This window comes from Rhinolophus hipposideros (genome assembly GCF_964194185.1).
Source record: "Rhinolophus hipposideros genome assembly, chromosome: 5".
NCBI classification, from domain to species: Eukaryota; Metazoa; Chordata; class Mammalia; order Chiroptera; family Rhinolophidae; genus Rhinolophus; species Rhinolophus hipposideros.
The window spans coordinates 92508556-92532436 of NC_138051.1; the positions used below are offsets into that span (position 1 = coordinate 92508556).

General features: G+C 47.3%; 1 protein-coding gene across 3 annotated transcripts in view; it reads left to right on the top strand.

The window, feature by feature from the left end:
• The window catches only part of SLC24A4 (solute carrier family 24 member 4), a 136179-nt gene extending 127370 nt beyond the window's left edge, over positions 1-8809 (top strand). For all 3 annotated transcript variants that reach the window (XM_081048892.1, XM_081048890.1, XM_081048891.1), the window contains exons 14-17: positions 2364-2478; positions 6228-6340; positions 6749-6814; positions 7965-8809. In XM_081048892.1, the coding sequence (XP_080905018.1) occupies positions 2364-2478; positions 6228-6340; positions 6749-6814; positions 7965-8117 (447 nt within the window). In that variant the 3' untranslated portion in view covers positions 8118-8809. The remainder of the gene's footprint in view (positions 1-2363; positions 2479-6227; positions 6341-6748; positions 6815-7964) is intronic.
• The last annotated feature ends 15072 nt before the right edge of the window (positions 8810-23881 follow it).

Here is a 23881-nt window from a genome sequence, read left to right on the forward strand (position 1 = left end):
AAGTGGTAAATGGCCACATGTCAGCCTAATTTCTACATAAGCAAGATGTGCTGGCCTCATGGCCATGCACTTACTTTCATTTTGCCCTAATGAGGGCACCAGGGAGCTGTGAAATCATATCTGCCCACCCCTTACCCCCACCACATTTCACATCTCTCAGCCCCAAGGCTTTTTGGTGGGGCGGGGGGGAATTCTAGAATATTGGTGTCAAAAGGGAGGGACCTTTGAAATAGATCATTCAGTCCAGCACCCTGCACAGCTGGGGAGACTGAGAACCAAAGAAGACTGAGCATCATGAGGTCTTGGAGGGCCCAGGGCTGGGGTCCAGGAAAAAGTGACCCTCGGGTAGCACCTCTGGTCCTGAACACCCTGGAGAGAGAGAGAGAGAGAAGAGAGAATGCACACAGACACACAGACACACACATACAAAACCTTTCTTCTATCCTTCCATCCTTCAACTTTTTAGCCATGTAGTTCCATGATTTAAGATAAAAAAATGGAGACATCCTTAGTAATGCGAAAATAGCCCAGGCTCCTGTATTTCTGATGTCTGGTATCACCCATTAAAAACCGTTAGCCACAGCCTGCTTGGGCACATGGAGGTCTCCCTCATGGCCAACGTGAATTAGGCATGGCTGGGTCAGCCCTCCTCAATGTGTCTTTTCTCTCATAGCCCAGAGAAAAATGCCCTGAACTCTGAGAAAATGACGTCCCACTGGCCTGGGGATGCTGAGCTGATCACTCCCTTTTGGGAGTGGGGCAGCTTCTAGCCCCTCTGCAAAGCTCGGTCCTCGGATGGATGTTTAAGTGCATATGTCCTGGCTGCACTCCAGGGCTGAGCTATGTGCTTCAAAAGCACTGCATCTGTGGCTCTGGAGCCCTGTGAATCTGATCACTCTCCTTTCTCCGCCCCCATAGATTGCAAGCCTAGTGATTAAAAGAGAAGGGAGATGTACATCTACGAACATCTTGCACGGGCCAGGCACTGTCACCTCACATTTTCTCATTTAAGTCTCATTAACAAGCCCATTTTACAGATGAGGGAGCAGAAGCAAACCAGCTTGTTTTCAGTCACACACCATTTGCTGGGATTGGAGCCATTAGCGGAGATGTGAACAACCCTCAGAGGTGCCCCGTGCACATTTTCTAGATGGGGAAGCAAGCCAGAGCTAAAAGGTGTTTTGAATGGGGTTGTTCAAATGTTTCTAGGGCTTTCCATCAGGATATTGCTCGAGGCCCCAACAATCTCTCAAGTGTTAGATATTTATTAGAGGAGTACATGACTATGTATATATCAAGGTCCTTAAAAGCCTGTGTATCCTTCAGTCCAAAAGTTCTGTTTCTTGGAACTTATCCTAAGGAGGTTGTAAAATGAGCACCCCAAGATATCTACACAAAACAGCATGATGGTGAGATTGGAGCACAGCCTTTAGAGTCAGAAAGACTTAGCCTGGCATCCCTGCTACCCAGCTCACCAGCTTCATGCTCACAGGCATTCTTGCTTAGCCTCTCTGACCCTCGGGTTCTGTAGGCAGGAAATGGGCATCATAGTAGTGCCTCCCTCACCAGTGGGTGGTCACTCATAAAGTCCATGAGACTGTGAAGGTAAAACAGCTGGTAGAGACCTGGTACACAGTAAGTGCTCGATAAATGTTACTTATAGGCAGTGATATAGTAAGAGCCAAGGGGAAAGAAAAAAAAAGACTAACCTTAGTATCCAATAGTGAGGGATTGGCTAAAACTGCATAGCCGTGCAATGAAACCTATGCATCAGTTTAAAATAATAGAATAATATTTGAGATGCAAAGGTATTCACAATGGATTATTACATGAAACAAATGTTGCAAAATTTAGGTTGATAGTATAATCTGACTTCATTTTTCCTAAAACACCAAAACGGTCAAGGATATGTTCTAAAGCAGTGGTTTTCAAATTGTTCCCAGACCAGCCGCCTCAGGGTCCCAACCCCCTGGAACCCTGAGGCTGCTGGAATGCAAATTCTTGGTCTTCACCCCAGAACTCCTGTATCAGAAACTCTGGAAGTAGGGCCGGGCAGTCTGCATTTCAACAAGCCCTCCAGACAATGTTCTGCATATTCAACTTCAAGAGCCACTGGCTGGTGGAAAGTATTAATAGTGGTTGTCTGTGGGTCTCAAGAAACGGTAGATGCTTTTTAATTTTCATTTTACTTTATTTTCTACATTTTTTGAAACAGCAAATGCATATTAGGCAAGAAAATACATTCAAAAGGTGTTTTTAAAATAAAGGCATATTCCAGATTTTTGTAATTGGTTACGGCAGTACTAATGTTCAAGGAAAAAAAACCACTCAGGATAAGCACCATTTCCCCCCTTTTTCTGCAGGTGACTATTATTGGATATACATTTGGGATCCCTGATGTCATCATGGGCATTACTTTCCTGGCAGCAGGCACGAGCGTTCCAGACTGCATGGCCAGTTTAATCGTGGCGAGACAAGGTACGCGTCGTGTCTCAGCCCCCATAACCATCAGCATCACCCAGAGACTCCCTCACCTCTGCCCGAGTTACAGTTCATGGCTGTTAGAAGTCCAGTTGTGGAGGAAACTGGGATGTCTGGAAAGCACATGTATCAGATTCCACCTAGGAGGAGAATACTACCAAGATGAACTCTTCCAGACCTCCAGAAGCGTTTGCGTGCGTGGAGTTGTATAAAAATGAACTTGTGCTGAAATCACCAATGTGAGATTGAACAGAGCCAAAGCCCAGACTTCTGAGAGCAAACGAGGGCATAACAAGAAGTGTTCTGGGCCCAGGAAGGCAAAATGTGGATGTCCTAAACCTCCAGCCATATTCCTATGCTTCTGGAGAGTTCTAGGACTTGTACGTTTTGGTTTGTTTGGGGGTTCATCTTGGGGCTTACAGAGGGTTAAGCCAGGTGAAGAGTCCACTCTTTGATGGCAGAACACAAGAGCTGTAAAGAGCCAGCTGTCACTTACTGTGCCTTTTCTGCCAGTGAGGTAGCATCTCGGTGTGGACTTGCACAGATCTTGCTCCATAGATGAAAGTTTGGAAGTACTGGGGGCCCGGTCTGCAAATCATAAAGTGAAATCTCAGAGGAGACAGGAGAGGGGAGAAGCACCCAGAGAGAAAGTTGGCTTTGGCGAGGGGGAGAGGACATTTTATTTCTCCAAGGCAGGAGAGAGTGTTGATTGGTTGGTCAGTCGGTCCTGAGAACACATGAGAGGGGATATGTTTGGCAGAAGGCTGCAGCCTTGCAGAGAACGGGGACAGGGAGGATGACAGTTGAGGGGAATGGAATTTAATGGAGCAACTTTGAGGTGAATGTATTCATTTTATGGGGCAGGGGGAAGTTTCCCCTTTTCCCTCTTAGGTCTTCTGATTGGTCTAATAATAATCGAGTTGACATAGGACAGATTAGCAGGAGAGAATAAACAAATTTAATTATGTATGTACATATGGGGGTGCCATAAGAATATGGGGCCCAAGTTGAGGCTCAGATGCCTTCTTGAGCTAAAGAGAAAGGTGAGGGCCGGGGTCAGGAAGAGAGGATATGGTTTGCAACTTGAAAGAGGAAGAAGGCAACTCATGTGGAGATGGAAAAGCAAATGTTGGTAAATATATGTTTGCTGGACCTTCTTTAACAATGGGGTGCAGACAGGACTTTGATCAAAGGGCCATGCTAGGTTCCTCCCCATCTATCACACTGGTTCATACTGAACTATACTTATCTGTGATGATTGCTGCCTCCCTGGAGCAGGTCCTCTGTCTGAATTCTTTGAGGCAGTTAGGGGACGGTCAAAGGTTTGTCCCAAGTCTTCTGTTGCTTGAAAATAACCACCTTAAAATAATCAATATCCCAAAAAAGGCGTATGTTAAGGTGGCAAACTCAGGTCCCCCTCAGTTTCCTAGGGCCGTCATAACAAAAGGATCACAACTGGGGGGCTTAAAACAACAAAAATGGATTCTCTCACAGTTCTGGAGGCTGGAAGAAGTCCAAAATCAAGGTGTGGGTGTGTGGCAACGTTACTCCTGTCTCTGCCTGCATCTTTACTCGGTGTTCTTCCTGAGTGTGTGTCTCTGTCCCAATGTCCCACCAGTCATTGGATTCAGGCCTACCGTAATTCAGTGTGACCTCATTTTAATTTGATTATATCCGCAAAGACCCTTTTTACAAATAAGGCCACAGCCACAGGTTCTGGGTGGACATTAGGGCAGGGGCACTATTCAACCCAGTACAGCAGGGAACAGGAAAGCTGACAAGCACCGAGGGCCTGACTCATGTTCTAGTGGCATGAAGTGGGGTGGGATTGGGTCATATCAGCCCCAACAATACACCGATGAGAGATGATAAGTTTTTCTGGAACTGGGGTTGGCTGGGTGGACATGGTGCAAGGTCAGGAGGCAAAACAGGAGTCATGCAGTGTGCTGTACCGTGGAGGTACTGCACCCAAGGCTCCGCAAACTAGCCTTGCAGCCTGAGTTGTGGTCCAGGCCGCCACCATTGGCTCGACAGGGAGCTTGTGAGAGATACAGACTCCGAGGCCCCACCCCAGCCCCAGTGAATCAGAACCTGCTTTTTAGCATGATCCCCCGTCAGTCATGTGCTCTTCAAGTGTGAGAGGTACCGCCAGAAAATTCCTCAGAGGGCAGCGCCTGTGCAGAGCGGGAAGCCTGCCAAACCTGAGCAGCGCTGACATTCCTTCATACCTCCCGACCTGTCCAGCCAGTGCCTGCGTCCTCGCCAGAGGTAATAGCTGGGCCAGGAGAGCTGCCGCACGTTCCACATTTTATAAGAGCCTGGGAGCCTGGAAGGCCGAGTTCCCAGAGATGCCCCCCCTAGAGGGACCAAGCTGCCCAGATTTTAAACAGTGCCTGGGCTGGGCAGGGCGGGAGAATGTATGGTCCTTGAGGGAGGCGTTGTGTCCTGGAGGTCAGTGGATGACCGTAGCCAGTAACCTGGCTTACACCAGTGTGGGGGGGTGGTCAAATGGAGGTGAGTCCATTGTCCAGATGCTCGTCTGAGTTGCTGCGAGCTTCTCAGCACCAAAGCAGTTTTACAGTCACAGGCATTTGTGTTTCGGGCTTGTTCAAACCTTTGTATGTGCCAGATGACCACAATCATGTCGCATTAGGGCTAAGCGGACAGATTAGAACAGATTTCAGCCAGCATGAGCCTTATTGATAAAAGCTTGTTTTCTAAGACCCCTCAAGTTAGTAAGTTAATAACTTAATAATCTTAAATTATGAAGATTGAGTGGCTAGCACGATACTGGACATTGGGGCAGGAAGGTGAAGGTGATGGCATGGTCCTCGCCCTCTAAGATGCTTCTAGTCTGGTTGGGAGAAAACAGTTCACCCTTCAGAAGCCACCGAGGCATAAGACCCGATGCCCTGTCATTCAAGCCGAGGTCATGGTGCCATTACCTGGGCCACGAGTATACATCATGGCTCGGTGTGAAGGACACCGGACCACTCGCAAACCATGTGACCTTGAGCACACCCCAAGCCTTAGTTTCATCATCTGCCATGTGAGGACAATGCCCTCTCCCTCCCACAGCAACTGGGGGACATTAAATGAGGTGAAGCACTTAGTGGGTCCCCAGAGAACATCGGCTGCCAAACCTGGCAGGAGAAATATGAAAGGCCCTTTCTTGGATTCCTGGGACTGCTGTAACCAAGTACCACACACCGAGAGGCGTAAACAATGGAAAGTTACTATCTGCCAGTTCTGGAGGCTGCGAGGCTGAGATCAAGGTGTTGGCAGAGTTGGTTCCTTCTGAGTGCTGGGAGGAAGAATGTTCCAGGGCTTTCTCCTTGGCTTGCAGACGATGATCTTCATGTCCACATGACATTCTCCCTGTGCTTTCTGTGTCCAGGTTTCCCCTTTTTATAAGGGAACCCGTCGTACTGGATAAGCAGCAACCCTAATGACCTCATTTTCATGATCTCTATAAAGACCTTATCTCTAAATAAGGTCACATGCTGAGGCACTGGCGGGTAGGACTCCAACATATGAATCTTGGGGGGGTCACAATTCAGGCCATACAGGGCCCTGTAGACTTCATGAAGGGAGTGGGTCTTAGACCTCATAAAAAAGTTTTAGAAATGTGGGTCCGTGAAGAAGGAATTCCTTTCTAAGGAACAGCACTAATAGAACAGTTATGGGGAAGAATGGCTCCAAGTGACCTGGTCTTAATGAATAACACGTGTCTATGTCCCCTCCAGGCCTTGGTGACATGGCAGTCTCTAATACCATAGGAAGCAACGTGTTTGACATCCTCGTGGGACTCGGCATACCGTGGGGCCTGCAGACCATGGTTATTAATTATGGATCCACGGTAAGCTCCTCTCACCTCCTTAGTAAGCGAAATGGGTGCCAGGCTCAGCTGGCATTGGCCTTGTTCCAGCCAAGGGCTCTGGGAGACACACTGCCCCCTTCTCCTTGGGACCATGGCACCCACTTTCCACGAAGGCTCCCAGAGCAGCCTGAGGGGTGCCTGCAGGGGGGAGCCCCTGTGTGCCCCACACTTATCCGTGTTCCCACCCCATATCTCAGCATGTTGGTGTGCCTCTCCCTTCTTGGTCCAGAGTTGAGACTTGAATCCATAGTTAGCGGACCCTCCCCAGCCACGTGCTCACAGCGAACACCCACCTATGCTTTCCACGTGGGGGAAGGAATAAAGCAGCGCACACCGGGCTCTCGGAATGGAGCGCCCCAGACAGGGCACATGTGCTTGATTTTCCAGGTGAAGATCAACAGCCGGGGTCTGGTCTATTCCGTGGTGTTGTTGCTGGGCTCCGTGGCGCTCACCGTGAGTTTTTACAATTCCAACATGGGAGCCCCATACGTACTTCATTTCATCAGATTCTGCCCTGTCACTTACCTGTCTCTGAAACCCCTCTCACTTCCCCCTGGCCGTGAGGGATAAAGCTGAGGAAACTCATAAATTCAGATACCCCCAGACACAATTTGTGCCAAGAATGTTGGCACCCACCGCTACACTATTCCCTGGGCAACTAAGAAGTCACCAGAGGAAGTGAATCACTTTCCTCTCTTCTTGCTTCTTGCTCTCCTCTCACCAGTGCCAGTAGGAGAGAAATACCCCCCACCCAGCCCATCTGAGCTGGCAAATGGGGGCATGATGGTCAGGCCTCAGGACTGACACATAGTAATACTGAGGTCTCCTTACACCACATGCCCAGGACTGTGCTAAACTCTTTACCTCTGCTTAGTTACTCAGTCCTTACAACCACCTGATAGTCTCATTTTTTTAGAAGAAATTAAGGCTTGCGGGTTAAGTAACTTGCCCAAGGTCACAGGGTTAGGAAATGGCTAAGCTGGGATTTGAACCCAGATGTGTCTGTCTCTATAGGACCCATGACATTGCTCTGACGAGGTCAGTATGATCCAACCTTTTAGGAAGCCTCCTTGATTCAGAGACAAGAAAAAAGGTAATGAAGGGAAGTGTGGGAGAGTCTGGAAAGAATGCAGAAAGAAGATGTGCTCCGACCCATGTCCCCAAACACACACACATGCACGCACACACTCACACACAGAAAAAGGTGATCCAAGCTGATGTTTGTCAGACCGTGGGCCAACAGGAGCCTTTGAAGTTTTGCTGAAGCATGCTGAGGATAAAGAATTCTAAAGCAAAGGGAGGACCCAGTAAAAGACCCTAGTTGTCGCTGGAGAAGGTCCGGGCAGGGAAGACCTCTGTACCTAGACTGGGCCGGGGAGGGCCAGTTCCACGAGGGCAGCTGCTGTGTGTCCCTGGAGAGAGCAGGGCTGGATGGAGCCTTCCCCTTTCATCAGACAAGCCTAACGCCTGCAGGGCTCGCCCTCTGCTCTAGTCCACATTTTGGAGAAAGTTCTGGGGCTCATAGCATGTGTGTGGTTTTCCAGTAAAAATGCCTTTTGGAAGTCTCTGTCCCTGAGCCAGTCCTTGCACTCTCTCCTTGCAGGTCCTTGGCATCCATCTAAACAAATGGAAACTGGACCGGAAGCTGGGTATCTCCGTGCTGGTTCTCTACGCCATCTTCTTGTGCTTCTCAATAATGATAGAGTTTAACGTCTTCACCTTTGTCAACTTGCCAATGTGCCAAGAAGACGATTAAAGCTGAGCCACTGCCTGCTGGGAGCTTTCTGGACACTGGCGCTGGCATCCTCCTTTCTCTCCCCTCCCCCACCACGAATCTCTCCTGCACCGGCAGCTGCCGGCTGTTCTTTCATACACTGGAAGGAAGAGCCATCGTGGTCTTTGGTCCTGGGCCAGGCTGCTGGGCGTCCTCCTCTTCCTTGGAGTTCTGCCCCCAAAAAGGCAAGATTCAGGGGCTGCTATTTGAGCAGCTCCGCAGACCTCTGAGCTGCAAGCCAGAGAGGTATGGAGTGTGTCTCATCTCTCGGACACTGTAGTCAGAAGGACTAATGTGTCCCAATTGTCTTTCTGTTTCGCAGCATCCTCAGAAATGAGGTGGTCCGTGAATGAGAGGTCTTCTGGGGCAAGTGCAAAATAGGAATATTGTTCTTAAGTGTCACCTGTGGGCCAGAGGGTGTGCTGCTAAGAGCCTCTGACTCCAGCTGGAAGCACTCATGGTGTGGAAGGGGCAAGACCTCAACCTGCTGGAGGTTTGGGACAGTGACATGAGACATTCCACCCCTTTTTCTGGAAACGGGAAGAATGGAAACAGTCTTTCACAGTTTTTTCACAGCAGAAGAGAGACAAGAAAACAATACTCTTGTCGCTTTTACTGATGCATTCAGAGAATGAGCAATGAAATATTAAAAATAAAATGTCATGTCGAGCATCATACTTGAAAAACATCCTTTCATACAAAAGGACCATGATGGGGAGCAAAAAGGTAACCCCCCAAAAACAAATCCTATGTGTATCGTGTTGCATGGACACTAAGACATTTGATTCGGAATTTAGGAAAGAGCGAAAAACTAACATCTAAATGGGTGCTAATTAGAGAGACAGTGAAGGTTGTAGTTCACAGCCATACATTCCAGACCCTTCCTGCAATGCGATGCACTGTCCCTTTGGCTTTGTCATCATTTCTTTGTTAACGCTCTCTAAACCATCCTGTTGAAAGACCCAATTGTTTATATGCCCAACAAATTTCAGAGCCTGCTGAACTGGAATGGGTAATGGTTAATGACAAGAAGAGAGGTTTCCTGGAAAACAACACATTGTTCCCTGGTTAGCTGGAGGCAAACATGAAGACCATAACTTGGAATTTTTAGAGCTAAGTTTCTTGAACCTTATAGTTGGCTACACATGACAGGCCAAGGATGGGAAGCCAATTCAAAAATAGATAGAAAAATATTAAACAATTTCGACTGCTTCCTAGCTCTCACATATATAGTAAATAGATTTACGAATACAAACCATTTGTGGTTGCTAAAAAGAAAGCACAATTAATTTTATATAGAGGTGTTTTTTTATTTTTTTAATGTTTCTATTGCAGAAGTCTATCAGATTCGATGCACTTTTAATATTGAGATATTTTGCACGGAAGACTATATGGGAATTACCCATGATGGTGTGAGGAAAGAAGGTTTTTAGCAATTCACCAATAATCAGTCATTGGTGATGAACTGAAATCCAGCAGCTAATTTCTTTCTGACACACAGAGGTTGTGATCTGTGGGACCTGTGGCTATGCTCTTTAAAGCCTCCTTTAGAAGGAGCACGTGTTCCAGCTTGTTCCTTTAAGTTAGTGAGAGCCTAAGATGGACCGGAACTCCGTCACCAAGCTTCTCGTCGGGAGCCATCAGTGTTACTAGCTACACCCCGTGAAGGTTTCTCTTTTAGTTCCTCTACCTGGATATGGGGCTCAGTGGTCTTTGAGTTGAGGACAAACGTGATTTTCCTAAGAAATTAGCGAAGTGGGAAGTCAGAAGCCCTTAGGCTGTCAGTATAAACTTTAGATGCAGGGCCTTTGAGAGTTCTCGGGACACCCTGTGCCCTCTTACCAGTATACCTGGCCTGATCCCCTCTGCCGTACAGACTCATCAGGTTTGCGAGTGTGTCTGTCTCTCGATTCTCAAAACCGCCCTGTGATTAAGCAAGGATTATTGTCTTTGTTTAACAGAAAACTTAGTCTTGGAAAGGTCAAGTGACTCTAGGTCAATGACCAGTCAGTATAGAACAGGGGATGAGCTCCGGGTCGTCCCCCTTCCCAGCTCAGCCAGTCCAGTGGGTTGGCCACGGGGTGGGAGAAAGCGTGGGTATGTTTTGCCCTTGTGGTTGGTTCTCATTGTCTGAGTTAAAACTTCATCAGTTATTTAATTGACTCTTGGGTATCCCAGCTCATATCCTAGTTTCTATCCCTATCCAATGTCCTTATTTTTTCCTGATAAAAACCAAAAAAAAAAATATTTTTAGCTGCAAGGCACAGGCCAAATGGCCCCAGAGGATGTTCCTGCTGGTGTCACTTTTCTGAATACTTGTGTAGCTTTCAGAGAAAAACACATCCTAATTACCCACCTCTTCCTCAACAGAATCCTTCTGAGATTATAAAGTACACTGCAGTTGTAGTTTGAGACTAAAAAATAATGTTTTTAATATGTAGAGCACTCCTCCTGGTTAATTCTCTTTTGACTTCAAAGTGCCAATGTAACTTCCTTAAAGGATCTATGCCGTTATTGTCCCTAGGAAACTATATATACACTGTAGGGGGGAAAAATCCTCTTTTTTTAACTAAATATTTTTCCATCACACGTTTAAAGAATTGCTTGATTAATTAGGCCTTCATTTAAAAATACTGCTGTTCACCACTGTGCAGGATTGCTTCCTTTATTTTAGTCCCAAAGTTAATTAGCACAGGGTAATTACACTGCTACAAAAATAGGCAATTAAAATAATAAATTTAGTTCTTCTAATTGGGGGCAGAAAAGAAAAGCAAACCATTACCCTCAGAGAGAAAATGCCCATAGAAGCAAGAGCAGGAGGTTCCGGTTGATTTCTGGTTTGGAATTTGCCCTTACCAGCCCTGTCATGGTCAGGGTGGAAGGTGTGCGGTAGCTTGAGAAGCTGGCCCTGAAGGAAAGTTCTGGGTCAGCCTCAGTGAGAGACTAATGGCTAAGGGCACCTGGGGCAGGTCAGACCTGTCCCACCGCCATGTCCCCACCCTTCTTGTCGCCCGTGGTCTGCTGGCCTCTGGGCCTCTGTCCAAGGCAGACCTTGCCGCCCGTATGAGTTTTCACGTGCTTGTTATCCCCCCACCTGTTAAGACTATTTCTTGCTTCTGCCCATCAGTCCCTTGCCTTTACAGCCCTGAGCAACTGGTAAGGCACTAACCCTCCCGAAGGTAAACCAGGGGGACATGCGTACCACTCTAGGTCAGTGCTTTCGAGCCCGACCAGAGACACCTGCCCCCAGACTTCCCAGGGTCCAGGTCCTGAGGGAGCCATCTGTTCCTCTGCCCTTTTGAGGAGGATTTGTAAGCCTTGTGGCATCAGCAGAAGCCCAGCACTCAGGGACACCCAGCTCACACACAGGCTGGGAATCTGGGAAGGGTGTGGGTGGCCTCCCGGCAGGACACCCTTCTTTTCTCCTGGTGTTTGTCCTCCCTGAGTCCAAGGCCCCTCCGTGGCCTTAAGGCGGGGATGGACCACGGCGAGATGGACGGGAGAGGATCAGTTCCTCCTCTCCTTCCCCAGGCGTGAACTGTGCCAGTGGGTTAAGGTGCTGGGACAGTGGGGGTTCTACTGCCGTGTGTGGGGACTTTCCCCTCCAGTCAGCAGGAGAGAAGCGGAGCCCTTCAGCTGTGCTCCCCCAGCCCTGACACCCAGTGGGTACTTAGGGCACAGGTGGGTCTCTTCTCTCCCACCCCACCTCTCCTTCCCTCCTAGGCCCTGTTCATCCCTGGCTGAAACAGACGGCCATGCTGCGCGTGTGACAGGCTCCAGCAAATGCTTCGTGCTTGCAAACACAAAGAACTTGCCTCTTAGGGTGAAAATCTTCAAGTGATTGTTCCCATACTCCATGGCTTACGTACTCCTGGGTCCCTCTAATGCCTTCTGAACATGATTTCTGTGTTAAGTCTTCTCCCCTTGAGGCACTTAGCAGATGCGTCCGGGGCACCTGACATAGTCCAGGTCTCCGAAGCTTCTTTGCCAAATCGTGCCCATAGAAACTTCCAGACATTTATGAAAATGCTCTCTGGACAGCTCTTGGGTGGCAGGAAGTCATCAACCCCCACCCCAATCCCGGATCTGAAGTACTTGCTCCCTGGCCCTTGTCCTCTCTCCGTATGTGGATTCCCCAGAGCGTCTGGGCGCCCCCACCAGGTATGAGCCTTTGCTCCCTGGCTTTTCACTCTGTGGCTGAGCGCTGAGCTCCTCAAGTGTGAAAACTCCCTCCCGACCTTCTCAAAGCATGAGGGAGGGGTCCCTCCAGCACTGTCACGTGTCTGTCATGTGGGTGATAGACCAGGAGGCTCCTTCCATGAGCCCAGCCCACAGGTAAAGGCTGCTCAGATAAAGATTTTGTTGCTCACTTTGAGCCCGCCTTTTGCCAGCCTGGCTCATTGGGGCCCTTTTGCTGTGCTGCAGAGAACATTCCCCAAAGGGCACAGTGTGCAGGGGTGCAGATTTTTAAAAGGCATTGAGGTGGTTACATTTGCTTCTTAATCAGGAAAACCAAATGGGGACACTAGTTTTGTGTTTCACTTCAGGCCTGGTGGTCAACGGGAGAGTACCCAGCCTGTCACAGTGCTGCTCAACCTTGAGGAAATGGTGTCTGCATGAAATCGGGAGAAGAGGCACTTTTCTCCTATTCTGCCACATAGGTGGCACAACAGGAGGGCCAGAGGAGTGGTCTTAAAGCTTTGGAATTTTATGGGGATTTAACAAATTCTAGCTTCTCAGTGACAAATGGCTCCCCAGTTCCATTCATCTTTGCTAAATCCTCACACACTGGCGGGGGCTGTGCTGTGTGTCACCTTTTGCCTGTGTCTTTTTAAGGCTTCTCATCACATCTTTATAGTGTCAGCATCCAGTTGTCATGGCTGTGTGTCCTTCACACACTTCATAGCAGAGCCGAGAACATTCTCTTTTCTAATGTAGGAAAAGGTCTGCTGCCAGAATACCCCAGTACAGAACTGTGGGTGATGGGAGGTGGCTCTGGGAGTTGAAAATACCCCCTGTACCTATGTGAAAGTCCAGCCCTTGGTTGTGTGGCTTTTCCATCTGTTAGACTCATGGGTCTGGATTGGCTGTTCCATGATGAAAAGCCTAATGACAAATTCGGGCATAATCCACACCTATTCCCACTCTTGCCAGAATTCAAACAGTTGCTTTTTATGCAACATGTTAGTTGGGACATTTCCATAGTCAAAGCCAATGAAACCCTTAATCCTGGAGAAAGTATGTACCCTCCCCACCCCAGCGTTGGAAAACATTTTTTTTTGAAGCTATCCAGAGAGAGTATGTGCACCTTTTGGCTTCTAGCTGCCTGGTTTGGTACGATGAGCCTTTGTGCAGAAAGGGTGGGTCCCAGACAGCAGAGGCCTCCCTGCTGCCACTCCAGGATTCCCAAGTATCCAGACAGACATACAGTCCCCTTCAACGGGAGGAGCGAGGCCTTTCCTTCCACTTAAAATGACTGGGGTGTGAGCAAGGCAGCTCTGCTTTTCCTAATAAGATATTCCAGTGGGTTTTTTTCTAGCCAGAGGGACACCCCAGCCCTCACCTCCAGAGGTGCCCTTCTGAGTTATAGACCATTTCCTGGAGTTTCCTCCACAAGACTTGGACTAAGGACATTTGGGGACCCAGTGGACAGAACTGTGGCTGAGTCTCTGTGGCCGGCTCTTGGGGAGCCTCCTTGGGAAACTGCTATTCTAAGCGGCTGGATGTCCAGTTCAGAGCACATGCTCCCTGGCAGGGAGCCTTCTGCATGTGTCTCCATCGAGCAGCTGCCAGCGGGAATAGTTGCTGGGTGTCTAAACACAAAGAGAGCCTTGATTACCTAGAGAAAAAAGAAGGCTGCCAGCCAGATGGGACCAGGCCCGTGAGCAGAGGCAGGAGCTGCCAAAGAAAGAGCCAAAGGAAGGGAGGCCAGGCCCATCCCAGATGCCCAAGAGGAAGGCTGGGCATGGTTTCCGCTGGGCCATGCTATCTTCCTGGGGCCCAACCGTGACCTACCAAAGAGTAGGCAGATAGAATCAGAGGGCCCTCGTGTCCAGAAAGAACCCCCTTCAAAACAAGCAAAACCAAGGACTTCTGGAGCTGTTACACATCACTTGAATCCCCTGCAAGATATTTCTGGCATGCTGAGCTGAGCGCTGCCATCTTTGTTCATTCTTTCTAACAGGCAAAGCAGGAGCAATGAGGTGAAAGTTGTAAATAATAAATATATTTATCCCGCTATTTATTTTTTCAATAACTGTGACCTCCTGCACTGTGAATGCTCTGTAGTATGAGATTCTTAGTTTAATAAAACTGTCATTAAATTTGAATGAATTGATATTATTGGTTACTAAACACTGGCATGAGTTTATTTTTATTGTGAAGAAACATCTAGAGTAAATATGAACTAAATCTTTATAAGAAATCTAGCAGTCAGTATTGTAATGCAATATATCAAAATCTGTACACTGTCAATAAAATAAATGCACACAAGCTGTCTTTCCCTGTATAGAGCTTCAATTCGTATTTTAATAGGCACACACATATTTGTATTTTTTGAAAGAATTATTTACACTGGAATAACAGCCATATGAAACTATTTTTACGTGCATAATGAGAAAAAAATAAACGTCAAAAGGATGAGGGTTGGAGCTTTTAAATTATGATTGGTTATGAATCAAGCAAAGCAGAAATTTCATAACTTGGCTAGTGTGAATGAGTCCAGAGTGACCCAACCCTTTCCTACCTCATTAGGAAGGCCAGCTTTATGGACGTGCAACCCATGCAGTCACACAGGGCCTCACCCTCAGAAGGGCTCCGCACTCAATTGTCACCATCTTGAAATTCTTAATGATTTTTTTTGAAAAGGGGGCCTCATGTTTTCACTTTTGCACTGAGCCCTGCAAATTCTGTAGCTGGTTTGCCCATCAGGAATAAGATTATGCCATCAGCTCTTGTGTAATGAGACGTTGATATCAGAGGGAAAGGCTCTGGTTATTTCCTTCCTTCTGTAAGTTTCCTGAGCCCCAGCAGCCTCGCGTAGCTCCACAAACTTTAACATGTACGTGAATCACTTTGGCATTTTGTTGGAAAGCAGATTCTGGCTCAGCATGAATGGGATGGGGCCAAAGATACTACATTTCTAGCAAGTTCCCAGGCGATGCCAATGCTCCTGGTCCACTTGTATTCAGCAGACACTGTTAGCCGCCTTCTACATCATTTTCACAAGCAGCTGTGAGGTAGGTATACCTCCACCCATATTCCAGAAGAGGAAACTTGGGCCCAGAGAGGCTAAGAAACTTGCTCAAGGTCACACAGCAGGCAAGAGTAGAGCTGAGACGGGAACTGGCTATGTGGTTCTGAAGCAACCAGAAGGTCCATCCTCCCAGCACCCAACCACCCTCATGGCAGCTTTTTAAGGAAGTGAGATCACATTGGGGAATATTCTTACCTGAGGTCCCAGGAGCCTTCTGCTGAGTGCACACCTGTCTGCGAACCCTTCACTGGGATGACAGCAGAAGCCTAGGCTGGGTCTGTGGCTGAGAAGACCAGTGTGGGATCAGATTTCCTCACACACTGAAAGACCTGTTGCCACCCAGTCTTTTCTTGCAGAAGGCTTGAAGACACCACACTTGACTTTTAGAGGAAGTAAATATCCCTCAAAGGGAGAAGCGAGATAGAAATAAATCACGGCCTCACCCCAAGTAGTTATGGAACATCCTTCTGCCAAGCACACTGTACAAAGATATGTAAGATATAGTGTTTGTCCTCGAGACAAAAGACAAATGAAGAGGATTCGCACCTGCAGTCCCTCTCAAGGGTCCACACCTAAGCTTTCTTACACAGTAATTCATTTCTCCCTCATCCCTGTCTTGAGAGGTAAGTAGGGTCCTGCCTCTAGGCCTTTATCACATTGTCACCTCTCCCTGGGACTCCCGTTATTTCTACCTGTTGAAATCCTACTTGAGAAAACCTCCAAAGAACAGCAGCTTGAACGTGCTAGGATTTTCCTTCTCACGTGAGGGTGCTCAGTGCAGGCGGGTGTGACACTGCATGGGGAGGGTGACCAGCTTCTGTGGTTGCTCCATCTGTCTCAGTTTAGAGCTTTTGCCTCACAGCCCAGAATGACCGCCTACTCATCCTGAGCTTGATTGGAGCCTCATGAGAAACCTTGAGTCAGACCACTTATGCTGCTCCTGAATTCCTGACCCGTGGAAACTGGGTAAGAGGAGGGGGGGAAGCTTCTTGTGAAATTTGGGGGTAATTTGTTATGCATGGGTGGATAACTAATATATTATTGTGGATGGATAAAGGGCCACATATTAAAGCTGACAGCCTCAGGACACTGAAAATAACCACATAAGATGCCGTGAGCATAAAAAAATTTCATAACTAAGTGGGCCAAGGCGGGAAGTCACATCTTCAGCTTCCTTCATAAAGTTAATCTGTGCCTTTAAGTGGGCCTGTCTGTTGTCTTTTTGCACCTAAGATAACATCTTTGGAATGCCAGTAATCCTTCCCCTCCCCCTACCCCACCAGAACTAGAAACTGCAAAATCCCTCATTATTATGCTTGTCTCCTGATTACCATTTCTATGTGCTGTAAAAAGCAAACTGTTAATTACCATGTTTCCCCCGAAAATAAGACCGGGTCTTATACCATATTTCCCCCAAAATAAGATTGGGCCTTACATTAATTTTTGCTCCAAAAGGTGCATTATGGCTTATTTTCAGGGGATGGCTTATTTTTTCACGTACAACAATCTACCTTTATTCAAATACAGTCACGTCATCTTCTTCTGGAACGTTGTCATAGTGTACTAAATGCGTCCGTCTGGCTGACGATCTTAACTGGGGCTTATTTTTGGAGAAACATGGTATCCTGCACCCACCTATGTAAAAGAAGTACCTGTCTCTCCAATTTACTTTTATCCAGTCCCAGAAATTTCCTCGCTTGCTTTCCCCCACCCCCTTAATCTATCACCAGTGGATTTCATGTAACCTTCCTCCTTTGATTTTATCTATAAAATAAGCTACGAACCACCTTTTCATGGAGCATTTTCTCAATTCGTTGAGATTTTGCTTCCCGGCAATTATCATCAGTTTGGCTCAAATAAACTCATAAGCTTTCTCTTAGGCTAGATGTTTCTCGTCGACATTATATATATGGGTTCTAGCCCATTTATTCAACTGTCCTGAGCCCCCAACCTGGACACACACAGAGATGGATCAGACATGGTTAAGGATTTCTTACCAGAACATGAGAGGCTCCAGGAGAACAGAGCAGAAATCATGTATGTGTCCTTGCTCTTGGAGCGCTTTCCCCACCTTCACATAGTAAGGTCACAGTGCCTGGCACATAGTAGGAGCTCTGCTTCCCAGAGAACAGCTTCAGCCTCCTGGCTTGCCTTCTGGTAGACAAGCCAACTTGGAGATGATGAGCTGCTGATGCTCAATTATCTGGCCTCTTGTCAAAAATGTGATTTGTTCCCCAGAGGTCACTGTTTCCAAGTCTCTTTCCATTCCCTCACCCCAAGTGCTGCCAAGAGGAAGGATGTGATAACCAGGCAAGTGGGAGTCTTTCCTGAGCCAGCTGCTTTCCCCCTGCTGGCAGCCAGTGTTAAGGGCTGAGTGCATCACCACCCAGGGGCCACCTCCTCCTTTGGGCCGCTCTGGTCATTGGGGGTGGGGAGCAGCAAAGAAAATGATCTTCCAGAAAAATGGAAGGACGCATACATGATGTCACTTCCCTCATGTCGAATCTTTATGAACCATATTGTCAGAGCAACTTGAATTATACCTATAACTGTGGTTTTGTTAAATTATAAAATATACAATACTATAAATGCCACACAGCCATTTGATTCACACAGAATGCTTTCACTGACTTTTGCAAAACACTTGTATCTGTAACCAGCCTATGGTTACAACTGATGAACAACAGGAATGTTGTAAATTAACACATTGTTGTTTAGACTCACGGGTACAACCAAAGCAAACCAACGAAGACACTGATCAGAACTTTGCTCCCTCATCAATGGTAAGAGCCTCCTCTGCAGAATTAGACAATAGTTTTTGAAATCTGGAAGAATATGTGCTTAATTTTTTGTGCTTTTCATAACCAACGATGTGACACTCTTTTAAAAATAGGATTTTTTGAAGTATAATTGACATACAATAATTGTACATGTTTCAACTTCACATTTGATTAATCTTTTTTTTAAAAACTTTTACTTTATTTTAAGTGTGTTTTTCCAGGACCCATCAGCTCCAAGTCAAGTAGTTGTTTCAATCTAGTTGTGGAGGGCGCAGCTCACAGTGGCCCATGTAGGGATACAACCGGCAACCCTGTTGCTAAGAGCACCGCACCGCGCTCTAACCAACTGAGCTGCTAATCGGCCACCCCTGATTAATCTCGATATATGTAAATATCTATGAAACCATCACCACAATCAAGATAGTGAGTATATCAATCAACCCCAAATGTTTCCTCACATAGGGCCTTGTTTTTCTGGTCATTTCTATGATCAGATATAGTGGACATAGTTGATTATCTACCCAACATCTATTCTCTTCTTCCTTCCCAACAGAGCCTTACTTTTGATTAAGTTTCAACCCTTTCCCAACATGATCAAGACAGGTGTGGATCCTAATTAAACTAAGCCAATCAGTGCATGACATGCTCCCGGTGACAGGCATGTGACCTAAGTTGGCCAATCACATTACATGGACTTGTTTTTCTGCTTAGGAGAGAGGCATTTCCCTTTCTTGCAGGATGGACCCAGAGGACATGGAAGCTGCCTTGGAACCACAGGAGAACTAGCCTGAGAATGAAGGCAAGGCTGAGGATGTCAGAGCAGAGAGAAGGACCAGCCTGAGTGATTGACGGCAGCTGAGTCCCTGACTGTTTTGTACCTGGGGCTGCCTGTAGCAGGCAGCTTCTAAGATGGCTCCCAATGACCCCTGCCCACTAGTCCTTTAATCTTCTCCTATTGAGTATAGGCAGGACCTATGATTTGTTTCTGACGGAATAGGGCAAGGGTGAGGGATGTCACTTGTACGATTAGATTATATAAGGTTGTGACTTCGGTCTTGCTAGCAGACTAGTGCCTTCTCAGCTTGCACACTTTGAGGAAGCACTGGCCATGTTGGAGATTTCCCTATGGCGAGGCATTGAAGATGGCCTCTGGCCAGCCGCCAGCATGAAACTGAGGCTCCTCAAGGAACTGGATCCCACCAACCACTGTGTGAGTCTGAAAGCACATCTGTCCCTAGCTGAGCCTTCAGCTACGACCCCAGCCCTGGCCAAGAAGTTGACTACAGCCTATGAGACACCCTGAAGCAGAGGCAACCATCAAACTGGAGCCAAGACTCCAAACCCATAGAGACTGTAAGATAATAAATGTGTGATTATAAGCCACTAAATTTTGGGGTAGCTTGCTACCCAACAATAGATAACGGAAGCGCTAGGTTTTGAGTTACGCAAAGTTCCTTTGTACGCAATCCACTTAGAGTCAGAGTTTTCTGTCACCGAAAACTCTAGAACATCCTCCTAAGGCACGTCTCATCCCACTGGCATGAATGGTCCTCAGGGACAGGACTTCCATAACCTCCGAAGGCCTCACTGTTGTCATAACTTGGTGAACTATGAATTAAGGACACTCTTGACCCTCATTTTTGCTCCTCTTCTGACCACACAAAGCAGAGACAATCCGCACGATGGTGCAGAACTCAGAAATAGAAAAGCCTTTCTCTTTAATTCCAAGTTGTTACTATGTAAGCAACAAGGGCTTATTACAGGTGCCTGCTGTTTGCAGACCCCTCCATTGGATATTGGCAGGGGGAGGGAGAGAAAGAATTTAAAAGGAGGGTATATTTCCCGCTCCTAAGGAGCCTGCACTCATGCTAAGGATAATGGAAGCGTGAGAACCGTGTAGTATCTAGAAATATGTATCAACTGCAGGTTAAGAGGACACTTCATTTGGGAGCAGTCAGACTTCTGGGATGGAACTTCAAGTCAGATGAACAAAATGCAGCTGGTTGTCTGGGCAGGAGAGAGATTCTGAGAAAGATCTTGGAAGCCTCACATTTCTACCGCAGGGACGGATGGAGCTGGTTGAGGGGAAGTGGAACACCAGGCAAGAAGCTGCCTGAAAATCCAGGTTGGGGCTGCTTTAAAAGCTTTTTGGGATGTCTCCTCAGCTCATGAGTACCCTCTTTCTCTCTGAGACTGCCTACCCCTCATGGTCAAGATTATCCCTCCAGAGAATTAGAAATTGGGACTGCTGGATGCAGGTCAGTCTCTATAACTGTGACTGAGACATGCAAACTTGGGGGCATGCGGGTGTTCTGTCTGTAGAGATGAGGGAAGAAAGATGGGGACCCAAAGAGAGAAGAGAGTGAAGGAGAATCCCAGAGAGTGGTGCTGAAGACAGCCTGTGTGGTCCCAGGGAAGAGACCCAGAGCATGTCTGCTGAGGCCCTTCTAGACCTGGGGAATCTCTCAGTGGCCCTGGGTTGCATGAGGCACACCTACACCTGTGTCAGATTGACCTTCCTGCCACATGGAGTCTCAGAGCGAAAGGAAGTAAGGAGACCTATCAGATCCCAAGTCAGCCCTATAGGGTCACCAGTCCCTCAGAAGTGCTTCTTTAGCAGTTTGATGTTTTGGAAATCCGAAACGGTCCTATAAAAATCCAGATTTCCAGTCTTTTTTGTTTGTTTGTTTGTTTTTTATTGTAAGACCATCTATGCCCAGGCCCTCATTCCAGCTGGGCAGCTGTCAGCGAGAACTGAGAGGTCACCCCAGCCCCTACCCATCAGTGCAGACATTTTGTTCCCTGCTGACCTCTGAGGATAGTGATTGATTTTGCAATAATAAAGCTCCCCCACTCATTTAAAGATTTATCCAAAGTAACAGGGAATGGAGACATGGGGGTTGTAGGGGTCAGAAGAAGATGGAATAAGCCACAGAAAGAGCTGTTTTCTGTATCTACTTTTGCAAAAGAAAATATCCCAAGCAGCAACCATTTTACTCTACCAATCAGGAATTCTGGCAGGGCCTGTCTAGTGATTCTCCTGCTCCATGTGACATTGATGGAGGTATTTAGCTAGCAGATGGGCTGCTTTAGAAAAGCCAAGATGGCTTCATTCATATGTCTGGTGCCTTGGCTGATTTGCCCAAGGTTCCCAGTCAGAGGCTGAGTAGGATTTGAGCCCCGTTTGTCTGATTCCACAGCTTTGCCCTCCTGCCACACCCCCCAACCCTTCTCCACATCCCAGGAGACTGACCCATGGGGACTCCACACGCATAGGGACTGACCAATGGGTTCCCAAGCTTTCCAGGGAGGAAGGAGAGCCAAAGTATTTATTTTCCTGGTTACCTCCCTCAGGGTCACCATGAGCTGGCTATGTCCCCAGGTGGAGCATCCCTGCCCTGCTCCTCCACCCCTGATGGTCTTTCTATAGGACGGGACTCTTGCTTCTGGGTGTGGTAACCTCCCCCATCTTTGGACTGAGGAAGGGGACAGATCTGAGGGTAACAGCATCCTCTCTTGTATTTCCCCACCTACATTTATTAAACCCTTCTCAAATTATCCTAATCAGAAGTGCCATTTGTTTCCTGGAAGATCTGACTGATACATGATGGGCCTTAGTTATAGTACAAGTAATAGCTAATGCTTATTGAGCACTTACTATGTGCCAGGCTCTGTGCTAAGCCCCTTACCCGCATTAGCTCATGCAACCCTCACAGCAACCCTATGAGGTAGGCACCATGATTATCTCATCTCACAGATGAGGAAACTGAGGCACAGAGAGGCAAAGTAGCTTGCCTAAGGTTACCCAGCAGGAAGTGGCAGAGCTGGGATTTGAGCACTGGCGGCCCGACTCAAGCCTCTGTTCTCATCAAATGCTCTATATAGTAGGGAAATTTCTGTTGAAAGAATGTGTTCTGTTTCCTCAAAGGCTCTTATTTAACTCAGAGCAAGTGTGTTGGGGGGGGGGGAGGAGGTGTTGAAAAGCAAGACTGTGCTGTGAGACTTTTTTCTTTACTAATTGTCCCCAGAAACCCCAGTGAGGCTGGGAGTTGACCTCCTAAAGGTGACCTTCCCCTGAAAATTCCCACACTCCTCCTCCACACTGAGTCTATTTGCTCTCACCTGTGTGGAGGGAGGAGCAAGCTGAGGAACATGTGGAGGTGAGAGCCAGCCCATGAGGACCCCAGAGATGCAAACCAGCCTCTTATGCTTTAGGGCAATAAGTTGAAGCATTAACCTCTTCATTCCTATGGTCCTGCCACAATTGGACATCCTCTGGGCCCACCAAGGAATGGAAGATGGAGGGAATGGGCTGCAATCATGGAGAGCCTGGAGCCTTTGGATGACGACTAATAGAAACCTGACTCAGATTATGTTTGAGTTTTTAAAACAAAGAAAAGAGAAAGGACTGTATTGGTTCTTTTGACTGAGATGTCTAATGGTACAGCTGGCTTGAAGCATATCAGAATCTAGGCCTCAAAGGATGTCAGTAAGGCATATCTCTCTCTGCATTGCTTTCCTCCATCTTGGCTTTCTTCTTGAGTACAATTTTACTACGTGGTGTCCCGGGTGACTTTTAAGCTGCCCAAGTTTATGCTCTCCCAGCTTAATGCCACCTTGTAGTAGGGGGAAGACTGCTGGCATTCCCTGACAGTGTCAACAAAAGGTCCCAGGGAAGGATCTTATTGGCCCAACTTGGGTCACATGCTCATCCATGAACCAATCATTGTGCCTGGTAAGTGTAGGGCTCTAATGGGCTAGACTAGACTCATGTGTTCCCTTTAAAATGGGGGTAGTGGATTGTCATTTCCACCTGAATCCAACTGGAGAGGAGTAGCTCCAAAAAGGGACACTAGGTGGTGAGGTATTGTTAACAAAATAGTCGAGAATATGGGGAAGGAGTTTGCAGACCCAAACAGCAGCAGATGTTCACTTCCCTGTAGGAGTCCTGAGGTCCATGTCCAGGGAGAGAAGTGGGGGGTATGAGGACTTGGGAGTGAAAACAGGACCCAGGAAAGGGGCTGAGGGCTAGCTTGGCAGAGGCTACAATTAAAAGGGGCTGCTCAGATTTCTGGAATTTTGGCAACCTCCTCTTCAGTCAGTTACTAGTGCGGGGGAAGAAGAAAGTTTTCTCTACCCTCCTAGTTCTTTCAGCTGGTCTAATAATTAAATCTACACGAGACAGAGTAACAAGAGAAAATAACCAAATTTAATTACACATGTATGCATGGGAACCCCACATACATAAGAGAGTCAGAGACCCTGCATACATGCGGGGTTCAGAGACAGAAAGGGAAAATGTGGTATATAGGACATTCTGGACTAAGGATCACCTTGAGGCTTCAGAGGGGGGAAGGTCATTGTAGGACGATAAGAAGAGCCGATGTTCAGTAATTAGATGTTTACCCCTTCCTAGAGATAGGTCAAAAAAGTTATCTCTGATAATCTCTTATCATGGGCAAGGCCTTTAATTTAAATTCTTCTAGGTAGAATTTTCTCTAGAGCCCGCAGGGTCTCAGTTACCTTTAGCTCAAAATAACCCACGTTCCACAGAGGCACCTTTTAGGAAGACTTGCTCTGAACCCCTATACTAGCAACAGGGTCAGGTGTGGCTTCACCTGGTGTCCTCAGCTGAGGAATTTCATCTTCACAGAGCAAGTGAGCAGTGGGCCTTGTGGAGGCCTCTGTGAGGATGTCGGGAGAGCCATGGT